Here is a 23,262-nt window from a genome sequence, read left to right as displayed (position 1 = left end):
AGGGAAGTGAAGATAGGAGTAAGCATGTAAGCAGTGGAATGTGCATGTGTTGTCACCTTAGAGTAAGCCTGTAGTTGACTCCCCATCACCTCCAGTCTGGACAGCAGACGGTCCTCATCGATCAGAGCCTGCCAGAAACAGACAGAGGGGTCAGAGATAGGGATGGGACCATACGCCATATTATGGTTTATCGTGATAAAATAAACACTCGCGATAATCGTATTGTGGAGATTTAATTTATCGTGATATCGTCCTCCGTCATGCACTGGGATCAATTCACCTTTTATTTGCTCGAGCTGCATATCCGGTACCACTTAAACCCTTTAGTAAAAAGTACTTGATATAGTCTTTTTTCCACTCTGTCAAATGTCTTTGCCAAAAAATAGCCGATCTAAAGAGCATAAAGGGGTTGCAAATGTAATAGTATGGTAGCGTGAAATACCTGCCAGCTGCTTTCTGAAGCCTCTTGTGTTGTAGCTAAGAGGCGCTGTAGAGTCGCTAACTTCTGCTCCAACATCTGCTCTCTGTGTAAGGCCTCCTAGAGACAAAAAAAAACAAGTGTACAAATATTAGAAACGTTATAGACACACAAGTGGGCCTCCTTCACAAAGCAGTGTGTAAATTATCTACTATATTTTAGTGTAATTTTTTTGCCTAAGTAAAGACCGACGTGCAATGAAAAGGTGTATAAAGCCTGGATTTGTGCAGATCACAGGTGTATCAGATGATGAATCCAAAACCTGGAACGATGCAAATGCTTGCCAAATTCACAGAACGTGAACCTTTATTTTGAATATGAAATTCAGTACGCATATGGTTTTAAAAGAATGCAAGCCACAAACAGATATTCTATACACATTTTATATGCAATCAAACATGCACTGCCCCAACAATTGAAAATGTATGGGATAAGCACCGTTCACACTGTCTAATGTCTACTCTACTAGTTATCAGTCACCCCACTGCCAGTGTTTCTCTATAGAGCATCGCAGCGGAAGTTGATTCCTGGGGTCACTTAATATTCCCCATTCATTTTCGCCATAGACTTTTACAAAAATATTTATAACAATTATGTTAAGCCTCGAACCAAGCCATCCAGGATGGAGGTGAATCATGACCATAAAACCTTTCATCCCATGTGAAAACATATTTTAATATTACATTATTTGATATACTACATTTAATAACTACCCTTTGTTTAGTGATTTTCAAAATGTTCTTTTCATAGAAAAAAAGGTTATATGGTCATGATTCACCTCCATCCTGGATGGCTTGGTTCGAGGCTTAACATAATTGTTATAAATATTTTTGTAAAAGTCTATGGCGAAAATGAATGGGGAATATTAAGTGACCCCAGGAATCAACTTCCGCTGATGCTCTATAGGTTACACAGCAGTAGTACATATAATGTTGTTGCAGTGAGTGACCAGTAGGTGTCAGTGTGTTACCTGTAGATACTGGGAGAGCTGGAATAGTTCCTGAGAATACATACTGGGAGTATTGGCAGCAACCTGGTATACAAACACAGTCACAAAGACACACATACACACACACGGTCAGAGCTCACACTGAATACTGGTGCTAATACTGTTCATAAACACAACACTCTAGTAACTATAGTAAGTGATAATAAGAATGTGTGTATGCATGCGTGTGTGTGTGTGTGTGTGTGTGTGTGTGTGTGTGTGTGTGTGGGTGCATGTGACAGTGGAGGTACAGTCAGTGTTCTTTAAAACTAACTACATTAGAGAACCGGTTCAAATCTAATCACACGTCCACACTCTCGCTTTCTCTCTCTCTCCCTCTCCTGGTCTACATTCCTCATAGACAGTAGATCTAGCAGAGACACAGACACATGACTGATCTGAGACTTGCTCTCATCTCATCCGAGAACAAACTCACCAGTCAGACATTAACACCCATTTAGGCCTAGAATTATTGAATGCTTTAACCAGTGAAAAATAGCAGATATACAAGCTCACGCGGCACAAGCTTGTAGATCTGCTATTTTTGAAATAGTCGTGAAAATGTGTGCAAATCTTTGAATATATGTATTTTCAAAGCGAACGTTTGTAACTCAAATTTTGCTTCTGGGTGGTCCCTGGAACTAAATATTTTGAGATGGGGGTCCGTGGCCAAATACATATCATTTTGGGGGTCCTTCACATGAAAACGTTTGAGAACCACTGACATAGTAGTCTCTCAAGAACAGACTGAGCTCCATTTAAGTGAAAAGGACCTTTTCTTTGACGATGGCGAGCCAGATTGCTGACATAGAAACAGGTTTTTCAAAAAAGCTTGTATATCTGCTATTTTTCAATAGTTAAAGCATAAAATAATGATACACAATATAGTGTACCCGTTCTGAATGGGTTAAAACAATTCAGAACGACAGACAGACAATTAGTAATCCAGTCAGTAAACCATGCAGTCAAACAGCCATGTAGTGGGTCAGATAGAAACAGTCAGCAAACCAGTCAGTCAATCAATCAGTAAACCAGTCAGTCGAGTGTAGCTATTGCATACTCATACACTGTACCGCCTTACCTTGTCTACAGGTAGTGGTAAAGGAGCCTGGATGACACTGTGAGGGAGACAGGCAGAGAGACCGACAGAGAAAGACAGGGACAGGCTGGTTACCATGGGAACAGCTGCAGCGACGACAACAACAGTGACATCATTTTCCACAGTCAGCACGCGACAAATCAAAGTGGAGTCACATTGGCTTTAATATACAGCTCATACTGTAACGCTACAAGCAGTTATCAGCTTTCCCAGCAACACCGGGGTTATTGCACGGACAGCATGTTTCTTAGCGACATATATTGATCTGCGGGTTCAGGTTTCCGCACCCAGCATTGGCCAGGTTAGTGCATGGTGAAAACAGCCTTCCCCGCTCACTACTCTCCCTCTCTGATCGCGCGCTGGACTGAAGTCACACACAACCTCCCTACCGCTCTAACTCCCCCTCTACCTCTCTCGCTGATCGAGCTCTGGACGGACGGACGGACGGACGGACGGACGGACGGACGGACGGACACACACACACAGACACACACACACACACACACACACACACACACACACACACACACACACACACACACACACACACACACACACACACACACACACACACACACACACACACACACACACACACACACACACACACACACACACACACACACACACACACACACACACACACACACACACACACACACACACACACACACACACACCAGATTTTCTTTTAAAAGGTTACTCAAACATAAATTGACGAGTCCTTCATAGATGTTTGTGTTCTCTACTTTTGTACCTTATTTTTATTTATGTATTTCCTGTAAACACTGTATTTGTGATTATTGGTTATTGTTCTGTTTTTTATGCAGAGAGATGTCACTGTTTTTGCTATTAACTCGATTTGTGTCTATTTTAGATAGCAACATTTTTACTATTGTCTGTTTTACTGTATGAATTATTGTGTGGACCCCAGGAAGACTAGCGACCACTTGTGGAAGCTAATGGGGATCCTAATAAAGAAAGAAAGAAAGAAAGACAGACACACACACACACACACAGTTAACAGGGATTTGTGCAGACTTTGGCCGCAGGCATGTCAATGGCAATGCTAAGTTTCATAAAATATATTGCCATAATTAAACTGCTACAGGGTGCCTTTAAAACTGAAAACAAGTGGAGCTTCTGGCATAAGGGTGCGGTGCGAGTGGAAAGGCCTTGTGATCACCAAAAATCTGTGGTGTTAATCCTGCGATTTGCCCATTACATCATGAGATGCTTTGTGGGCAAAGATGACCTTTTGGCCTGTGGGTGTTTGTGGCTAGAGGAAAGCTCAAATGAATATTTGGTCATTACATTATTTTACATTTACAAGTTCAGATAAAGATCTGATTAAACAACTAAAACTCCACTTTGAAGTTTGATCCCAGTAAATAAACCCATAAAAACATGCAGCTAAATTGCGTAACTGTCATAAAAAAAAACAATACAGAGACACATTCTTTTGGAAGTAAAAGGGTTAATGCAATGTTTTGCTGCTGCTGACATTAGAATTAAGATGAACTTTCCTCTGTTAATCTGTAACTAGAAATAGAAAGAGAATGAGAGCTAATCAAACAGCCATGAGTAGAAGAACAGAGGTAGGGGAGAAAGTGAAATAAGAGTAAAGTAGAACTTTGATATAAAGAGGTAGATGCTTGAAATGTATTTCAATATGAAGCACATCACCTTTCCCTGGAGCATGCATTTTCTATGCAAATTATCATATTTGAGAGAATACATCAACATATAATTTATTTTATTGTTTTGGAAATCTAAAACACAGATCAGCATATACATGGACAATGGACGTGCACGATCGCATGCGTAAACACACACAAATATGAGCACAAACCCACAGCCAAATACAGAAGGTCATTTAGCCGACAACACAAATGTTAAAGCCTGTTAACAAAACTTATATTTTACCTGTCAGCTGCCACTGTAGTGTCTTTATCACAGGTTTCTAGGCCAGACCTTCTCTACATGACTCTCTGTCTAGAGCAAACACCCGTTTATTTGGTTCCTCTCTCGTTCAGAGTACAACAGCTGATTTCTCTCCTTCACTTCCGCAGACATTCTTATAACCCTCCCTACCTCCTGGCATACTTAATGATATGAGAAACAAGCTCCTCCTTCCTCAACTCTCTAACCCTCCTCTGCCTTGGAAGACAAATGTTTGTTGGATTAGTAGCCTGGAGTGGAGCGATTGGGAGGAGTTTGTTTTTACATCGGACCTGCCTTTAGCAGGCCAGTAGGTAAAATGCCCCTCCCACCCAGGACAAACAGGGTTTGAAAACGCATGACCGCATGACCCTGTGACTCTTGCGGTGATGGTGAAACTAGTTTGTGTGTCAGGTGATAACAGATATGGAGAATACCAGCCTGTTGTAAACAGACACACACACACTATTAAAACAGAAACCACGTGTGTGTGCCTGTGTGTGCGCAGACTGTGCACACACACGCACGCACACACACACACACACACTAGAAGAGAAGTTCTATGCTGTGTTATCACTATGTTTCTAAAGCTAGGTACAGTCCTTGTCTTAGGAAAGTCTACATCAGGGGTTCCTTAACTTCTCAATGCCAAGGACCCCCAAAGAGACATAGCATCTTGCTGTGGCCATGCTCCTTTTGCACAAAGCAGTGCATTGCAAGATAGAGGGCGCCAGATCCCTTTGAGTCACACCCTACCACTACTTCCTGTTCATCCACAGAGTATTGATTCTAGTTGTTTTCTCCATTAGATTTCTTTTCACTTCTTACAACTTTTATTACTTGGGATGGTAAAAAGATGAGGCAGACAAATAAAATGTGTTTTGACAAGTAATTAAAGTTGAAAAAAGTGAAAAGAAAGCACTTTAATCTAAAGGAGAAAACAACTAGAATCAATGCTCTGTGGATGAACAGGAAGTAGTGGTAGGGTGTGACTCAAAGGGATCTGGCGCCCTCTATCTTGCAATGCACTACTTTGTGCAAAAGGAGAATTGACCATATTCAAACGGCAGCCATCTTGCCATTAAGATAATGAAATGCCACCCCAGTTGCCACCCGGTTTCAATGCAAATTTCAAACATGACCGCCAGGTGAATATGGTCAATAGGTTTGTCTGAAAATTACCCCAAATCAACTATGAATATAAATATTTTATTCTGTGAAAAGACAATGTTTTGAATTAAAAATCCCATGGATGTAACTTCCTGAATTGCGTAAGGTTCACTTTTGCATCATAGGCAGCAATCATAAAGTGGTTGCAGCTGCTTCCAAATAATTGCTTTGTACCAACACAATTAAAGCATGATGAATAGTAATAAATTAACCGTTTATCCGCTAGTAATAACAGGCTACCAATTTCTGGCAAAACAGCTCACCATTAACATCCCTATAATTTGTAATTATGGATAAAAACCAGAAGACAGCATGACAGCAGATGGTGCAGCAACACAAGTCAATGGACACACACACACACACACACACACACACACACACACACACACACACACACACACACACACACACACACACACACACACACACACACACACACACACACACACACACACACACACACACACACACACACACACACACACACACACAAGCGCATGGCATCTAGAGTAGCTGACCATAAACACATACAGATGGAAACCACCAGCACAGTAACGACTCCATACTGGGTCAACTGATGGTCTGATATTGCCCATATGACTGTCCAAAAACCACAATGTCCATGTGTTTCCCTCTTACACACACACACACACCTACAGTTACAGTATTATCACCCATACACAAGCACACACATTAGACGCTTTCCCCCAGTCAAACAACAGCCTTGGTGGCCTCAACCTCCAAGTAAACTGACACTAGGGTCTGTCACAATTATTACATAATCATCTAATCGCAATTATTTGACATAATCACAATTATTTTGTGATAATCGTCATAATCGTTTACATGTTGAGAGATGTTTATATACGTTCAAAAGTTTTAAAATAATAGTGGAAATAGCAGATCTACAAGCCCACAACGTTTTGAGCTTGTAGATCGGCTATTTCCACTATCAATGTTCTTTTTAAAGTGTAAAGTTGTGAAATATGTCAGGTTATATGTTAGGTTATGTGTCATGTCTGCCATGTGCAAATTCAAAGCCTACAAGCCAAACAGAAATGTAATTGTCAACGACAAAAACACAATTATTTGACGCAATTATTTGAGTGACAATTAAAAGTCATGTAAAATGTCATAATTGTGACAGCCCTACTAGGGATGTCACAGTTGGCTAAAAATGGTTGAATATCCTCTTTTTTTATCCTCTTTTTATTTTTTACACATACTCAAACCATTCCAACCAATTTTGGTACGCGTTAAAACATTATTGTGAGGTTGATTATAATGTTAGTTTTAATTCAAAGTAACCATAATTTTCACATTCAACATTTGTTTATTTGGAATATTCTTCATACTGGAATATTCTTTGTCAGCCCTGGGTTTAACACACACTCATTCGCTCTCACACACCTATTATCACTTTCTTCCAGTCAAATCACAGACGGGGTGACCTCGACACCAAGTAGACCGACACTAATCACATCACTATACAACCATGTGTGTGTGAATGTGCGTGTGTTTATGAGCATGGGTGCTTGCAATCATGCAGCCAGCATGCAGAGCTATACCATTAGTATGGTGACTGAGTTTCACCCACAGGATCAACAAATAATCCAGCTTCACTTTGGCAATCATAAAATTTAACTAGGGATGGGCGATATGACATTTCTGGACAATATCGACATCCGATATAATTAATTGCTATTATGTCCGATAGCCAATATAAACCAATCGATATGATCTCATTCTGTATTACAAAATAAATAAAATCACACAATTGTGAAGTGAGCGTGCTTTCATTTCATTATGCCAAGTGTGGGACATACATACATACAAACAGACAAAGCCAGATGTAGGAGCGGTTAGCACCGCTCAAAAAAGAATAATCATTTGTCCATTCTGAATAAGGCATATAAACACTGAATTTGAAAAAAAAAACAATGCCTCTTTAATCCAAAACTAGGGATGCAGCAGCTTGAATGTAGTATTTTTATTTAAACATTTTCCAACTTGTTGACCCTTGAAAGCGTCCCCAGAAAACACTGATAGAATCTGCAGCATTCATCATCACAAAAGGCTTTTCAGGCTTCTTTTGTTTACAATTTTCAACATAATTATTATAAATATTTGCTAAAACCGATATATCATTTTGATATCTGTTAATACGATATTGCATTTTAAAGCCAACGTCGGCCGATACCCATATAACGACCGATTAATTGGCCATCCCTAAACTGAGCTTAACATGTCAACACTACTAGTGACCCACTGAGAATGTTCTATTTTCAGTACTATTAGTTAATATAGAGGCTGAAAAACAGCCAAAGGCCATGTAGGCTGGGTGCTGGACTAATAAATAGTATACAAATAATAAATAAGAGTCCGTACACTGATTTGCTGCTCTCAAAGAGTATGTTTTTACTTGAAAGAAGTAAACTCTTATTTCTTACTTGTATCCTCAGTACTAAACAATAAGAATCTATATCACCAATACATTCAACAGCAATGAAAATTCTAAAAAATGTTAACAAACCAACTCATGCCGTCTCCCCAAATTAGAGGAGATTGGGCACTTTTATGTAAAGTCTTCTGCATGCTTGGATAAAATCTTAGTGACAGGTGCATGTACATATAAAATTAAAAGAAAATAAAAAGAAAAAAGCACACTGTCGTCACTTGCTTGATAAAGATAGATATATTTTTAATGCATCGTTTCAGTCAAGGGCCTTCTTCAGAATAGATAACATTTGAAATACTAAAGATGATGGTACCAACCGCGTAAGATGCTATCCAACTGAACAATTGATGCACACACCTTTGGCTGTATATCTTGAATAAAATCTATCAATCATAGACCGTGAAACATGCTGCTATGGTCATTTTTCAGGTCACCCCAAAAAGAGTTGTCAGACAGCCAACTCATTCAAAACATAGGACCACAATGGTCCTTTTTGTGTTGTCCTTTTAGAATTATTGTACCTTTGTACCTTTTGCAAACTGTTAATTAAGTATTCAAACGGCTACTAGAACGAGAAAGAAAGCTTAACACATGACACCAATTAAACTGTGTCCTTTGGGACATATTTTAAAATTCCATTGTTGCTTACAATTTAACAGCTCGTATGAAATGTAATGTGTCAGAACTTTAGATCAGTGTTTCTTTTAAATGGGGGTACGCGTACCCCTAGGGGCATGTGTTAGTACAGCAGGGGGTACTGGAGAAAATGATCCAAAAAGAAAAAAATGTAATCATGATAATATTATTCATAGTTAAATAATTAACTACAACTGAATTAGAAGGAGAAAAAAAACATATTGTTATGTTTACTGATGACACTTAAGAGAAACTTCTTGTGAGCTTGACAGTTGCAAACATAACCAAATGACATGGTACCAGGCAACTGGGATGTGTTTTGAATGTTGTTTGAATGTAATATTGACATGAAAACTGGACTGAAATGTGAAAATAAATTTGTTCAGGAGGCACCGTTTGAAACTCTCACTCCCTTTATCATTTTTTGTGATGATATATTCTTGAAAAGGGGGGTTATCATAGCATCATATACCACTATGAAAATGATGGTGTCAGGTAAAGGGGGTACTTGGATTCAAACATCAGGGAAAGGGGGTACTCAAGCTAAAAAGGTTTGAGAAACACTGCTTTAGACACAGATGTCTCTCCCCATTCACAACAGGAGTCTTGACTTGTTAGTCACAAACTTGGTGCCTGAGGGAATAGTTAAAATGCTTCTTTTGAGAGTTTTCACCAATTCGTTTCACGTACTGCTAGCAAGGATTCATCTTTTCAGCATAAGACAATGGGAATAATTAACTAATTAGAATTGGCCCATATGAGATTGCAGTACTTACTCAGCTCGTCTGCGTGCCTCCATTCCATCTGGTAGAAAGAGTTTGATAGTCGACACGATACAGCCATGAGTAACTGGATGGAAGACAACATTATGATTATCATTATTATTAGTGTCAGCAATCTAAAGCTACTGATCTGTGTATTATTATTATCTCAGTTTATCGCTTCTTGATAGCATGTGTGTGTTAGTGTGCTGTGGTATCAGCATGTTGTATGTCAGAGAAGTATGTTTTTTTCAGTATGTTTTGATGTCTGACCTTTGCGTGTGTTCTCCGTGACATCAACTCCAAACTGGATGATGTCACCAGAGAGAACCTCGCACGGCGGGCTCTCCTCCGAACCGCGACTCAACCGCTGGCTGTTGATAAACGTTCCATTGCTGCTCTTTGTGTCCTGCAGGTAGAACTACAGAACAGACACAACACAGACAGAAACACATCAGAAAGAATGTCAGAGAACAATCAGCATAGATAGAACATAGCTGAACCCAGTTCTGATAAAATAAGATATGAGCATTTCAAATCAAAGACTCACAACAAGATGAAAGCATTTCAGTAGTACAATAAAATTGCAGCATTGTAAACTAGAGATCGCCACAGAACATCGCAAATTGGCTTCAGTGTTCACAGATTCTCAATGCTGTACAGGGACGTGCAGAGAATATTAGAGAGGCAGGGGCTGAACTTTCTAAAAGGGCCTTTTGGTGAAAATGTTGAAAATAGCAGACCTCCAAGCTCACAACGCATCGCGCCGAGACACGTTGTGAGCTTGGAGGTCGGCTATTTTCGGTGCTTGATACCACACTAAACTAACCATAATCAAGTTAATACTGGAGGGTTAGGGTTATGTAAGCGTAAGGGCATGGGTTTCTACACAGAGGGCAATTATTTCAACATAAGATGCTGCATTCAAGTTCAGGAGAGTTTGAACAAGGCAATTCTCTAGAATGCTGCCTTCAAATATAGCAGGGAAAGAGGACATTTGCATTTCTTTAACCATAGTAAAAACTGCATTCATGGTCTGGAGAGGGCACTTTTTACAGACGGATAAAAGGGCAGGGGCTCAAGCCCCCTTTGATGTCTATGTGTGCAAGTGCCTGATGCGGAATGAAAACAACTACATTTGTGCTTGTTGCTTTGACACGTTACATTTTGTCTCGTTGTGAATCTTAGATCTGAACAGCACATTTTACAATGGGGATTTTGTCTCAATTCAAAATAATAAAACAACTACATACAATACAATCTCTCCCCTCATCATTCTCTAACCTCCTCTCAACTCTCTCATAATCTCTCCCTTCATCCCAGCTCTCCTATCTTCTCTGCCCTCATCACATCCCTCCCCCATCTCATACCTCACCTCGTTGGTTCTCAACATGTGGGTCGGGACCCCCCCCCCCAAAATTATTTTGGGGGGTCCCCAGATGATTAACTTAACGTGCAACATTATTTTACGGTAAACAAACCAACATAACGTTTTAGAGGGTATAAGGTATATGCACATTTCTAAAGTGACAATTTAAGGACTTTTTAATACATCTAAAATGACAAATTAAACATTGGCCACACTGTAAAATATTAAGAGGCAGAAATTGTGAAAATAGCAGATCTACATGCTCACAACGCCTCGCAAAACGCGAGGCGTTGTGAGCATGTAGATCTGCTATTTTCACAATAGAACCGTGTTCTACAAAATGTAACGCCTCAACTCTTAGTGCTCGTCAGGGTGGGGGGTCCCCAGTTAAAATGTGATTATTTTGGAGGTCATGGCCTGAAAAGGTTGAGAACCACTGCCTCACCTCATCTCTCTCCCCTCATATCATCTCCCCTGATCTCCCTCATCTCACATCTCTCTCAACTCTGTCTCATCCACACACACACAGAGTTAAAACACATACATACACACACACACACACACACACACAACACACACACACACACACACATCAACGGTTCCCTCCTGTCCCCATGGTAACTCAGAGGCAGGGACTAACTATAGAGCCTTTCACACAGCAACGTGCAGTCGTGCACGCAAATGAACTTGTGTGCACACATGCAACATATGACTGTATATGAATTGAACACGCTCAAATACCACATGTGTGCGTACAAGCACTCAAGGAAACAGACACAAAAACACAGCAAACATTTAAAATAAATGCTATGTATGTGTGTGTGCACAGCATGTGTGCACACTTATTATGTATCTCTCTCGAAGGGAGGGACTGAATTAACCTTTCAAATCTCCTGTGATGCACTGGGGTAACAGTCATGTGGCTGTCAGTTAGCCTCACGTGGCCAGACTATATCACACCTTTTTTTTTTTTTTTTCACTGGCAGATTCGTCTGGTTCCAGGCTAAGTATCAGTGTCAATCAAGTCCACTAACTTAAACATAGACTAGGGAGGTTGACAATGAACAGCATTTTGTAATGGATGTCTGGCCTCAGTGACTTTCCACATGTATTGGCCCTGCCATCAACAAAGAATAAGTAAAATCACTGGCCCTAAAATAATATGTTCTTTTGATATGGGCTCACTCATGGTTATAAGTATAACTATTACTAGTAAGACACCCAAGGGTGGAATGCGACCTCAGGGTGACATGCAACCTCGCCCTAAAGGGCGAGGTCGCGCCAATTCTTGACAATCTGGCCAACCACAGCGTTTCTCTGACGATTCTAGTTGTTGTCATTCTGGGGGGAGTTTGTTCATGTTTTTGTGAGGGTATCAACCCTAGGAGCTCAGCACACTCACAGAATCATGGCACACTCACAGAATCAATGTTATGCCCATACATGGAGTTCCCTGACTATGTTATGTCAAAACATGCCCATATGTGGACATTACCAAATATGGGCATTTCCAGATATGTCCTTAATATTGATAACATTGGGACAGGGATCTCCATATATGGGCATGAAACATATGTTAATTAGTAAAGCCAAGCTTAGGTTTGATGCCTTGGGATTTCTATATTTGGACATAAGTGTGTACCCAATAGGTCATCATCTGGAAAGGTAGGGTGTAAATCAGAGTAAAGCAGGCTTTTGAGCTAGTTAGGGTCAGAGATTGATGACATCAGAAATCCCCATATATGGGCATAAAGGGATTTTGCTTTTGGGAATGCCCATCTATGGCATTTTTATTTTATTTTATCCTTTATTAATAAAAATACATGTATGTATCCATATAGAGTTCAATATTGATGTTTTTGGAGAAGGTATGTTGTAAATGTATGCTACTTAGTAAGTCGCCTCGGGTTAGATACTCTTTGTATGGCCTCTGGAGGTCCTTGGCGTCGGTTAGTAGTATGCCCAGCACATAAGATGTGGGACGTCACAAAGCCTGCGGCCATGTATCATTTTCCATCAGGCCTGTTGGTTTTCACGCTCCAGTGCGGCGTTCATGCGCTGCAAGTCAATGGCAGACTTGGCAGTCAGACAGACAGCCATTGACTCCGGCCTAACAATGGCTACTTTCTATGACGGTAGTCCCATATGACATGATGGACTGGACTATCTCCATATATAGTGTTATCCACATTTCGTGTAGCTGCCCTGTACAGGAAGTGATGTCACAACTCGCTGACATCACACTGACATCACAGAGGCTTCGGAAGGACGGTCACGAGGCTTCGGACACTCAAGCGACACGATTCTTCAGAGTATATGCGACCTTCGGTCGCAATAACTAAGGTGCAATTCTGAGAAATTGCAAGGGTGGTTGCCAGAGTCCATTGAACTCTAACAGACAGGGGTTTTGGGGTTACTCTAGATTAAATAATAACAAAGACGAACAAGAACTATTGTCTGGTTGCCCTGTAGGAAACCACACTATCAATCCATACATTTCTAACTACAGGTTTTCAGAAGGTGGCACACCGGTTTCCTGTTCCAGTTAATTTCACCAAGTTTTTCCAGTTCAAATGTGCTGCTGAGCCAATCAAAACAAAGCTACGGGAAAATGAACTGGAACAGTAAATGGGTATAAGTCACCGTCTGAATTGTAACTAGATAAAGCCAGGCTTAAAATAGTATGTACTACTGTATGTATGTTCCATAGTATGGCAGTGATGGAATTTGATACTATTGAAAGCCGGAAGGGACAGCAGGAATGGGCTGGAAAGGATATTATGGACTGTATACAGTATCTCTCTATGGGTTAGCCGTTTATCTACTATAAAGTAAAAGTAAACAGCGATCAAACAAGAGAATCGCTATAGAATAATTAGCAGCGATAGTGTGTGTTTAATTAAGTCCCAGCAATGTAATACAGTCAGCAGAGAAACGTCCACTGCCTGGGGGCTGCCGGACAGAGTGAACGACAAACAACAACCGTAATCAGCCAGTCAATCTGTGCTTATTCTTCTGATAGTTCTTTTGGCGTAATTTTAAATGTTTTTGTGTTTGGTGTGCAGAACTATGGCATCCACACCTGGTACTACAAACTACACACAACCTCTAGTCACATATAGGACCATGATCCACAGTACAAAGCCCGGGGGGCAAGGTTCCATTTGTACACATACAATGTTAATCACATTGTCATATCGCATATTACTAATGCAAAACAATAAGTTGTATTTATCGTCATCTACAGTAAGTAAACATGACGTCATCAGCTCAGCAAGAGTTGCTTTTGTAGACTTTTTAACTTGCCAGCATGTCTCATAATGACATTTACTGGTTCAGTCAGTCCACATAAAATAAAGGCGGTTTAACCTTTTTTTTTAACCATAGGGTATTCAATTTATTAAGAAAATATGAAAATCTTGTTGAGCTAAGGAAGTGAACATCATAAACCTGTTTTCTACAAAGGTCAGTCCTCCTTTTTTGGTGTGCACGTGCGCATGGTATTTGTGTGTGTGTGTGTGTGTGTGTGTGTGTGTGTGTGTGTGTGTGTGTGTGTGTGTGTGTGTGTGTGTGTAGAAATTCTTTCTTCATTTCCTCAGCCAGTATAAACCTTACAAACTGTCTAATCACCTTGCAACAGTCTGTCTTTCTCTCTATTCCCCTCTCTCATTCTCTCTCTCCAAATGAATTCAGCATACAATGGTGGGACAAAGCCAGGTGACATTTGTAGTGAAAAAGCATTGAATGAAAAGTAAATGTGATCATTAAAAAGAAAACACCTACGATGATAAAACAGGGTAGGAATAAAAGATAATGTTTTTCCACAGAAGGCAGCAGTTTGTTTAATGATGAAACTAAGAAAGATCACGGCAAAGCGGAAGTAGCAGGAATCACACTCACACAGGGTCAGGCACATTGTGGGGAAAGCTTGGCCATGTTTGGGTAAAGGTGTTCCCACCCACAGTGTGGGTAAAGCTTCCAAAAAAATGATTGTCATTGAAAGTTCCCACAACAGTGCCCCCAGCAGCCAGAACAGGTAATTTATCATTGCTGCTGAAAAAGGCTTAGATGTGGATGATGTAGAAAAGGTTGCATGGAAACAATGAGCTTGTTGCGACCATCAGGTCGCAAGTTACTATGAAAAGCTCCACCGGCTGTCCCTCAGTCAGTCAGTCAGTCAGTCAGTCTGTCAGTCTGTCCGTAACGTCACGTCACGTTACTCTTATCTCCGGCACTGTTGCCCCTATCCATGCCAAACTTTGCACAATCCCCCTTGGCTGGCAAACCAAAACCTCCACCCCTCGTTTCTTACATGGCCCTCTTCTAGCTCCACCATGAGGTTGCCGACCTGACGGTCACTTATCTCCCAATTAGGGAGTCTTACTGGTTAAATATATATAATTTAATTTGGAGTGTGTAATGAATTATTTCTATCCACAAAATAAACCCCTTCCCTTTCCGCATAACCATAGTTCTACTTAAAACGTGGGAAAGGGAAAATCCAACGGTTGTCATTTGGGGCCGTCACTGCCAATAATTTCTAATTTCAGGTCATAAATCACAATTGTGTTGGTCTTTCAAATCCCTCCGTTAATTCATTTATTTTCCGGTCCATATGTGAATTGAAAGCGATAGTACAGCATCAACACACAAGTTGTGGGATATAAACTACATTACCCATGGTCTAATGAAGCTTTATTTATTTGTTCCATTTAACCTGTTTTCTATCCCTTTGTGTCCCTTCTCTCCCAACCCAACTCTGTCCTCTTTCTTCTCACGGAATACTACAAAACCATGGAGTGTGCACAAAAATAAAATAATTTCACCCACCGCTTTAAACCTAAAAAAAAACTGTTGCGACAAATAAAACTGATTCTGAAGCTTTTTTATTAGAATTATTTTAAGGTTTAATATCATGGGTGACAGGCCAATATTGACTTGTAGTCTTCCATGCATATTTATCAAATATAATTATTTATAAATTGTGGAAATAAACAACTTTTTGGCAAGTGTTTTTCTTCTTCTTTTTTTTCTGTTGGGTCAGCTCAGAGTAATTCCCTTCTAGTCCCTTTAGCATAGTTAAAAATAATTATGTTTGATGTGTAGAACTATAGCATCCACACCTGCCATGTGTTGTACAACAAAGTAAACTACACTCAACCTCGAGTCATCATGTATAGATTAGAACAATGATCCACAGTGCAGCCCTACATTACACGTTGATTCCCAACAAATCCCGGGGCAAGGCTCCATTTGTAATCAAACAATGTTAATCACATTCATTGTCATAAATGCTTATTACTAATGCAATACGAGTTGGATTTATTGTCATCTAAGTAAACATGACATCATCAGCAAGGGTTGCTTTTGTAGATTATTTAACTTGGCAGCATGTCTCATAATGACATTTACCTGTTCAGTCAGTCCACATAAAAAAAAGAAAAGTTTAAGCTTTATTTTTTTTTTACCGTAGAGTATTCTATTTATGCTGAAAAATAAGAAAATCTTGTTGAGCAAAAGATGTGGACCTTTGTTTTCTATAGAGCTTATTTGCTTATATCCAAAATCCAACACAAAATTTTAATCGGAACGTTTAATGGGAACACATGGAGGAGCTAACGTCCGGGTTGGCCAGGCCAATAAAAAGACGTCATCTAGCCTAGGAGTGATTCTGATGCTTGATAAATATGGAGCCTGTAGACACACCTTAATCAAACACTGCGTCACCAACACATTCCACGTACCACAGCACACGCGCAAACACACACACTAAATTACGCCCCCATCTAAAAGCAAACTAAATCCCATACACATTACACAGACTAAATCGCTTGCACTTTGAATCACACACCCCAAATCACAAGCACACTAAATCACATAGGCTGCACTGTAGAATTATCGACACAGTCCTAGACATAACTACTTAACTAGAACACATAATGCTCACAACAGCAGTGTTCTCTCTCTGCTCCACCTGCAGCCTGACTCACTCGGTAAAGGCACATGTGTGCATGCAGTACAGGTGTCCCTGCCTGGGTGTTTGAGTAACACACCAACTTGCATATAAATATATATATACAATGTATATTAGGGTTACAAAATTATGTCTAAAATGCTGATGCTTTTCAATCTGCATGAACATACTTACTGTATATACACACACTCTGTATATACAGTGTGTGTGTGTGTGTGTGTGTGTGTGTGTGTGTGTGTGTGTGTGTGTGTGTGTGTGTGTGTGTGTGTGTGTGTGTGTGTGTGTACTACTGTAGTTACATCCCGTGCCCGGGGGTGTGCACAGTATATGAGTGCACAGTAAATGAGGGCTTGAATGTCCCTGAGGAGTCTTCAGAAGTAAGAAAAACCATTGACGTCCAGTTATGCAATACCCGTTGTATCCGTTTGTCGGTCTGTGTCCCATTCATGCCCATATATATTATACGGAGATCGCTTATCTCTGTCTGTCTGGCTCCCTTTTATGCCCATATATATGGGCATATCTCCAAATTTGGGCACTGTAGTGATGTCAGTCAGTGATGTCAGTCATCTCCAAATTTGGTCACTTGTTTCATCATGTCAGACAGACATTATTTGGGCATGGTTTCAGCATGTGGCTGTTACCATGGTGGCGACACTGTTTAATATCAGTGATGTCAGCTTGCAGACTGTTTCACCCAAGTATTCCCATTGCCCATATATGGTGTCCCATGATGTCAGTCAGCAATGTCAGTCAGTGATGTCGGGCATTGTTTCAGCATGCAGCTGTTACCATGGCGGGGACACTGTTTAGTATCAGTTATGTCAGCATGCGGACAGAAGGCGGACGGACAGACAGACAGACAGACAGACAGACAGACAGACATTCTGTAAATAAATAGTTAGATATATATTTCCAAAATGTTCTGTACTATTTTAAGTTTTATCAATCAAAAAAATCTATCTATTGAGACACATTCCAGTATTTCTGCATTTCATTATTATTACCTTATATCACTGACTTTACTTATTTCCTTCCTTTCGGTATTATGCTCAAGGCAAAAAAGTGCACCTTATGTCACTATGCATTTCACGTGTACAGGGAACGGGAGGAGGGAGACTGTGTCGCAAAGACAAAACCAAGGTTTAGTTTACCGCAATTAAACATTTAAGACATTTAATCTCTGCAGAAGGATTTAAGGATGTTATGTTTATAATGATTCACGAAGAGTTCCTGTCAGTCATTGAGTGTTTTGTTGTGACTTGTCTGACGGAAATAACTTTTAATGAGCTCCTGCTACGAAGCGTGGAAACCACAACGGCATCAATAGACTAATCATTATGCTCATTTATTAATCCGATGCATGCCGCCCGCCGAATATAGACCATCTACAGGCTCCGAAATGAATGTGTGATGATGCTTGTGGATCGTCTGTTTTTGGCGATTTACTTGGGTCAATCATTATTTATTAATTTTTTAGCAAAAAAAAGCACGGTCCATAAAGGCATATTGAAACGTTCCGGGGCGAACCGTATGGTTCGGTTTTAAACCGTAAAACCGCTCCACCACTAGTAGATTCACAAGTCACATACATACAAAGATAAGGACAGATACCTAGATCAGACTGCAGTCGCCATCACTACACTGCATAATACACACACGCATGCATGCATTGCACGCACAGAGAAGCATACAGGCTTAGACCTGCAGCTACTGTAGCATGTACCTCAGCAAAACACACACAGATATGCATGTACATGCGTGCTCACGCGTGTGTGTGTGTGCGTGCACGCGAGCGTGCATGTTACACAAGTGTGTCTTACCTAACACTGGTTTGAGACATTCTGTTACAACTACTTCCTTCACAATGTTTAAACCTACAAAATGCTAACTGGTTGACTGATTAACTGACTGGCTGACAGACTGACTGGTTGATTGCCTTAGTTGCTACATGACAACCTGGGGAGAGGAATGAGATTAGAAAGAAGCATAGAGCTGGGACCACACGCACACGCACACGCACACACACACACACACACACACACAGTTCAGAAGCCCCTGAGATAGATTAACCACCATCTGTGATTCAGCTACTTAAATGATCCATCTTCTAGTGTTGGTCACAAGGTGCTGTCCAGTACAACCACTGTCTTCTACTGTTTGTCAATGGGTGCTGTCCAGTACAACCACAGTCTTCTACTGTTGGTCAATGGGAACTGTCCAGTACAAACACAGTATTCTATTGTTGGTTAATGGGAGCGATCAAGTATAAACACAGTCTTCTACTGTTGGGTCAATGGGAACTGTCCAAAAACCAGTACACAAACAGTCTTCTACCGGTGGTTACTGGACGCTATACACAGTACCACCAGTCTTCTATTGTTTGTTACTGGGAGCTGTCCAGTACAACCATAGTCTTCCGCCAGTGGAAGGAATGTATTGAGTGAGAGTGAGTGGGTGAGTGAGTTTGTTCACCTGTTGTATCTGATGTTTGTTGTACTTGATGTGTAACTTTGTCTCGTTGCACTTACGTACATTATTGTTGTTGATGGTTTTGTGTTTTGTTGTACGGCACTTTGGTCAATTTTGATTGTTGCAAATGTGCTTTATAAAGTTTAAAATTTGATTTGTATCCTCCAGGACGGGAAAGGATGATACTTCATGAGCACTTCAAGAAACCACACACACACACACACACACACACACACACACACACACACACACACACACACACACACACACACACACACACACACACACAAATTGCCCAATGCAGATACAAGACAAAAGCCAAAGATATTGTACTTGCAAGACACACATACAGAAGGTAGGCATTTCATAGAGAGAGAAAGTGCATGCGTGAGAAGGAGGCAATCCCTCTCTGGTCCCTCCTGTTTGACCTGTTCCACACATACACTCACACACGCACACACCAAGATGCACTCATAGAAACAGGTCACTGAGATTTTATCGATTGCGATCTGGTAACCGACATGGATAAAAAAAATAAAAAAAAATAACAGTCTGTCTGTACATGCGTGTGTTTGGGAATGGACAGGGGTGAGATGATGTCATCGTCTCTGTGGGAGCTGCTTTAGACGTTAGAGAGGAGGGGTTAAAGAGGGGATGTATTACACACAGCACATCACACACAAGGCCTCAACAGTGAATGTCTGCCAGTCTGTCCATTTGTTAGTGTCCCTTCCAACTTTTCCTGTTTGTTCGTGTCCTATCCATCTGTGCATCCTCACACTTCATCTCTCATTTAGGAAGGCATTTCCAACATTGTTAGTGAAACTTGTTAAATGAGTTTGAGTCTCCCTCTTAGGTCAGTCACACTGCATCACTTACAACCAGGCACGTGCACACAGACATCAAAGGGGGCTGGAGCCCCTGCCCTTTTATCCGTCTGTAAAAAGTGCCCTCTCCAGACCATGAATGCAGTTTTTACTATGGTGAAAGAAATGCAAATGCCCCCTTTCCATGCCATACCTGAAGGCAGCATTCAAGAGAATTGCCTGGTACAAACTCTCCTGAACTTGAATGCAGCATCTTGTGTTGAAAGAATTGTACTCTGTTGATTGTGCTTGTTTAGTGTGGTATCACGTACTGAAAATAGCCGACCTCCAAGCTCACAACGCGTCGCGTTATGAGCTTGGAGGTCTGCTATTTTCACCAAAGGGCCCTTTCAGACATTTTAGCCCCTGCCTCTCTAACATTCTCTGCACGTCCCTGCTCACAACCCCTGCAACACTGGCAAAAACAAAGCATCACAATAACACCCAGTGTGTGTACTCTACATTCCTCACCTTGCCAGTCTTGTGGTCAAACCAGACGAGGGCGTGGTTCCGTGACAACACCTTGCAGTCGAAGGTGGCGTTGTTTTGTGCCGGGCGGCACCGGGCCACAGAGCGGCCGATCTTGACCGGTTCATCCAGGTAGACATGTCTCTCCTGGAATGGGTGCGAGTTGGGCCGACACGCGAACACGGCCAGGGCAGAAGGCATGGATGATGGCTTCAGAGTCGCGCTGCTCCAACCAGAGACGAAAGGCAGGCTTTCCGGATCCAGAGTGGCGGGGTTGGGTTTATAATAATCCAAACAAAAATATACAAAACCCCACAGTAACCGACCTGTATGTGTCGGCTAGATCTGGAATATTTTATCTAGGCACCAACTACTGTACATCTTTAATTTTCCAACTGTGCAGAGCCTGCATTTGCAGTGCTTTTCAACTTGGGACTCAACAATACTTATCAAAACACAATCTAACAGGTATAACGAACACATAAAGACATTCTGCTGACTGGCTGTCTATCTGAGCTACATAACGACATGTTAATATGACAGCCGGCTATGTACAGATCAAGGTGCCATGTGTCAAGACAGCCATGACTGAAGAGAAGGGCGCTGACAGCCTCCCACGTCCATCAAAACCAGTCCAATGTTGGGAACGCCAGTCAACTCCAGTCATTCGGGTCCGTCAGTGCAATACAGCCCTTTTAGCCCATGAGGATAGCAACAAGGACGAATCGATCTGCCTCAATCACATCGATAAGATTATGTAGAATAATACTTTTAAGGGATTATCAACTCGGATCACCAGAGAAGGCAGCAGGAGCAGTCTGTCAAACTATAACTGTGCCCTGGCTTTCAGTGAGCTAATAGTAGCCAGTAGCCACACAGCCTCAATATTTATAACCCTCTCGCCGCTGGCTAATCTGTCCCCTGTTAATCTACTTGTCATCTCACAACATAATACATTGTCAGTGACCTTGTTGGCTTTGATAAAAGGCAAACCTCAGCCTGCTATCCACCACTCCCTTCCCAAAACACACCTATACAACAACCTGGATAACGTTAGCTAGCAAGCTATGCTCGTTAAACCACTATAAAGCGCCACAGAAGCCTGGGCCACTTAAGACTCTTCACGGTTAAATATCCACCAGGAGGCTTTGCTACTAACCACGACCTGGCCCGGCTGAATATGTTGGGATTAACGGACCTTCTTCTGCCAAGCTAACTGGCTAACTGTGACGTCGGCTAGGCTAATGCTAGGCTAATGAGTGCTGGCAAACTTGTCAACCTGCAGAGCCTCACAGATTGTTTTCTTGACCATTCTTCTCGTCCAGTTGGCTCAGAATCATCATACAGGTTGAATGTAATCCATCTCTCCTGAAACCCTGCGCGAGAGAAACGATAAAAAGAGACAATAGTATTTAGTATGTGGGCTATAAGGACCGGCTAACTGACAGAAACAGTCGCGGAAAATGAGTAGAGTTTCTCGGCTTGCGGCTTCTACACGCAGCCGCCTGCCTGGTACAAATTATGTCACGATTAAAAGCCTCATTTGACGCCGTGCTGTTGGTGGTGTTGTTTTAAGTCTTGGTTGTAAAAAAGCATCTTTTACCCGGGTTAGTTTGGGAGTTATACTGAAGTTGTCGCCTGTCCACTGTGGTGGTGCTGCTGCTGCTGTTGCTGTTGCTGGAAGGAATTTGGAAGAAGTTATCCTCCTCCGCAAGTCTGGTCCGCCATACTGAAACACACACAGACAGCCAGCTGTCACACGCACACTGTTGACCTATCGAATTCTGTAACTCGCGACTTCACTTGAGCCGCTGTTTTGCTATTTCGGCCAATTCAAATTCCAATCAAGTACAAAATGTCACAGTAAACTTTAATAAGCGCAATACAAATAAAACAGATGAATGAACAGCAATGTATAGCGTATAATGACGGGGATTTGAGCATGATACCGAGAAGAGAATAAAGAAATAAGAAAAGAAGAGAAAAGAAAAGAAAAGCAACATTAGAATAAGACGCCCTATGGGCGAGAAGCGACCTCGCCCTTTAGAGAGCAGACTGACACAATATGTCCATATATGGGCATTCCCAGGCTTAATATTGATGACATCAGGGATCTCCACAAAAGGACGGAATTCATTTCAAGTGTGACTCGCATCGCGGTTGGTTGTTTAAGTTGGACAAAATGTGGCCATATTTCCCAAATATGGAGATGACTGATGTCTGACATCATAGATGTCTGACGTTATAGACCACATGACACTGACACAATATGTCCATATACTGTATGTGGCTGAGGCGTGACGCAAGCACACTCATGATCTGCAGGTTTTCATACTAAATGCGACCTATGGTCGCAAAAAAACAAGTTATGATATAAAACATGGAAATTAAAATGAATAAAGGCTTTAGGATAAAGCCATAAAGGTCCTATACAAGTGCTGTGGACTGCAGAGATTGTGGACTAGCTTCCACTCCAATCTCTCCAGCAGGGTGCAGAGCTCTGCAGTGTTGCTGGCTTTGCTGTCACCGCAGTGTGTCCACTTGGTAGTGCACCCCTTTCCCCATAGCTTTGCCTTGAGTTA

At 41.3% G+C, this 23,262-nt stretch overlaps 1 protein-coding gene across 3 annotated transcripts in view; it reads right to left on the bottom strand.

Annotated features, from left to right (window-relative positions):
* Positions 1-22,415, bottom strand: part of slmapa (sarcolemma associated protein a) — a 60,000-nt gene extending 37,585 nt beyond the window's left edge. For 2 of the 3 annotated variants that reach the window (XM_080729176.1, XM_080729177.1), the window contains exons 1-8: positions 22,284-22,415; positions 20,684-22,056; positions 9,805-9,952; positions 9,547-9,619; positions 2,548-2,584; positions 1,449-1,511; positions 443-538; positions 57-128 (exon numbers count right to left, since the gene is read on the bottom strand). In XM_080729176.1, the coding sequence (XP_080585302.1) occupies positions 57-128; positions 443-538; positions 1,449-1,511; positions 2,548-2,584; positions 9,547-9,619; positions 9,805-9,952; positions 20,684-20,881 (687 nt within the window). In that variant the 5' untranslated portion in view covers positions 20,882-22,056; positions 22,284-22,415. Of the gene's footprint in view, positions 1-56; positions 129-442; positions 539-1,448; positions 1,512-2,547; positions 2,585-4,491; positions 4,700-9,546; positions 9,620-9,804; positions 9,953-20,683; positions 22,057-22,283 lie in introns of those variants that run through there. The other variant, XM_080729178.1, reaches the window with a different exon arrangement.
* Positions 22,416-23,262: the final 847 nt, after the last annotated feature.

The sequence above is a fragment of the Nannobrachium achirus genome (assembly GCF_963921795.1).
Source record: "Nannobrachium achirus genome assembly, chromosome: 6".
Lineage (NCBI taxonomy): Eukaryota > Metazoa > Chordata > Actinopteri > Myctophiformes > Myctophidae > Nannobrachium > Nannobrachium achirus.
This window is presented reverse-complemented; position numbering and strand designations above follow the sequence as displayed.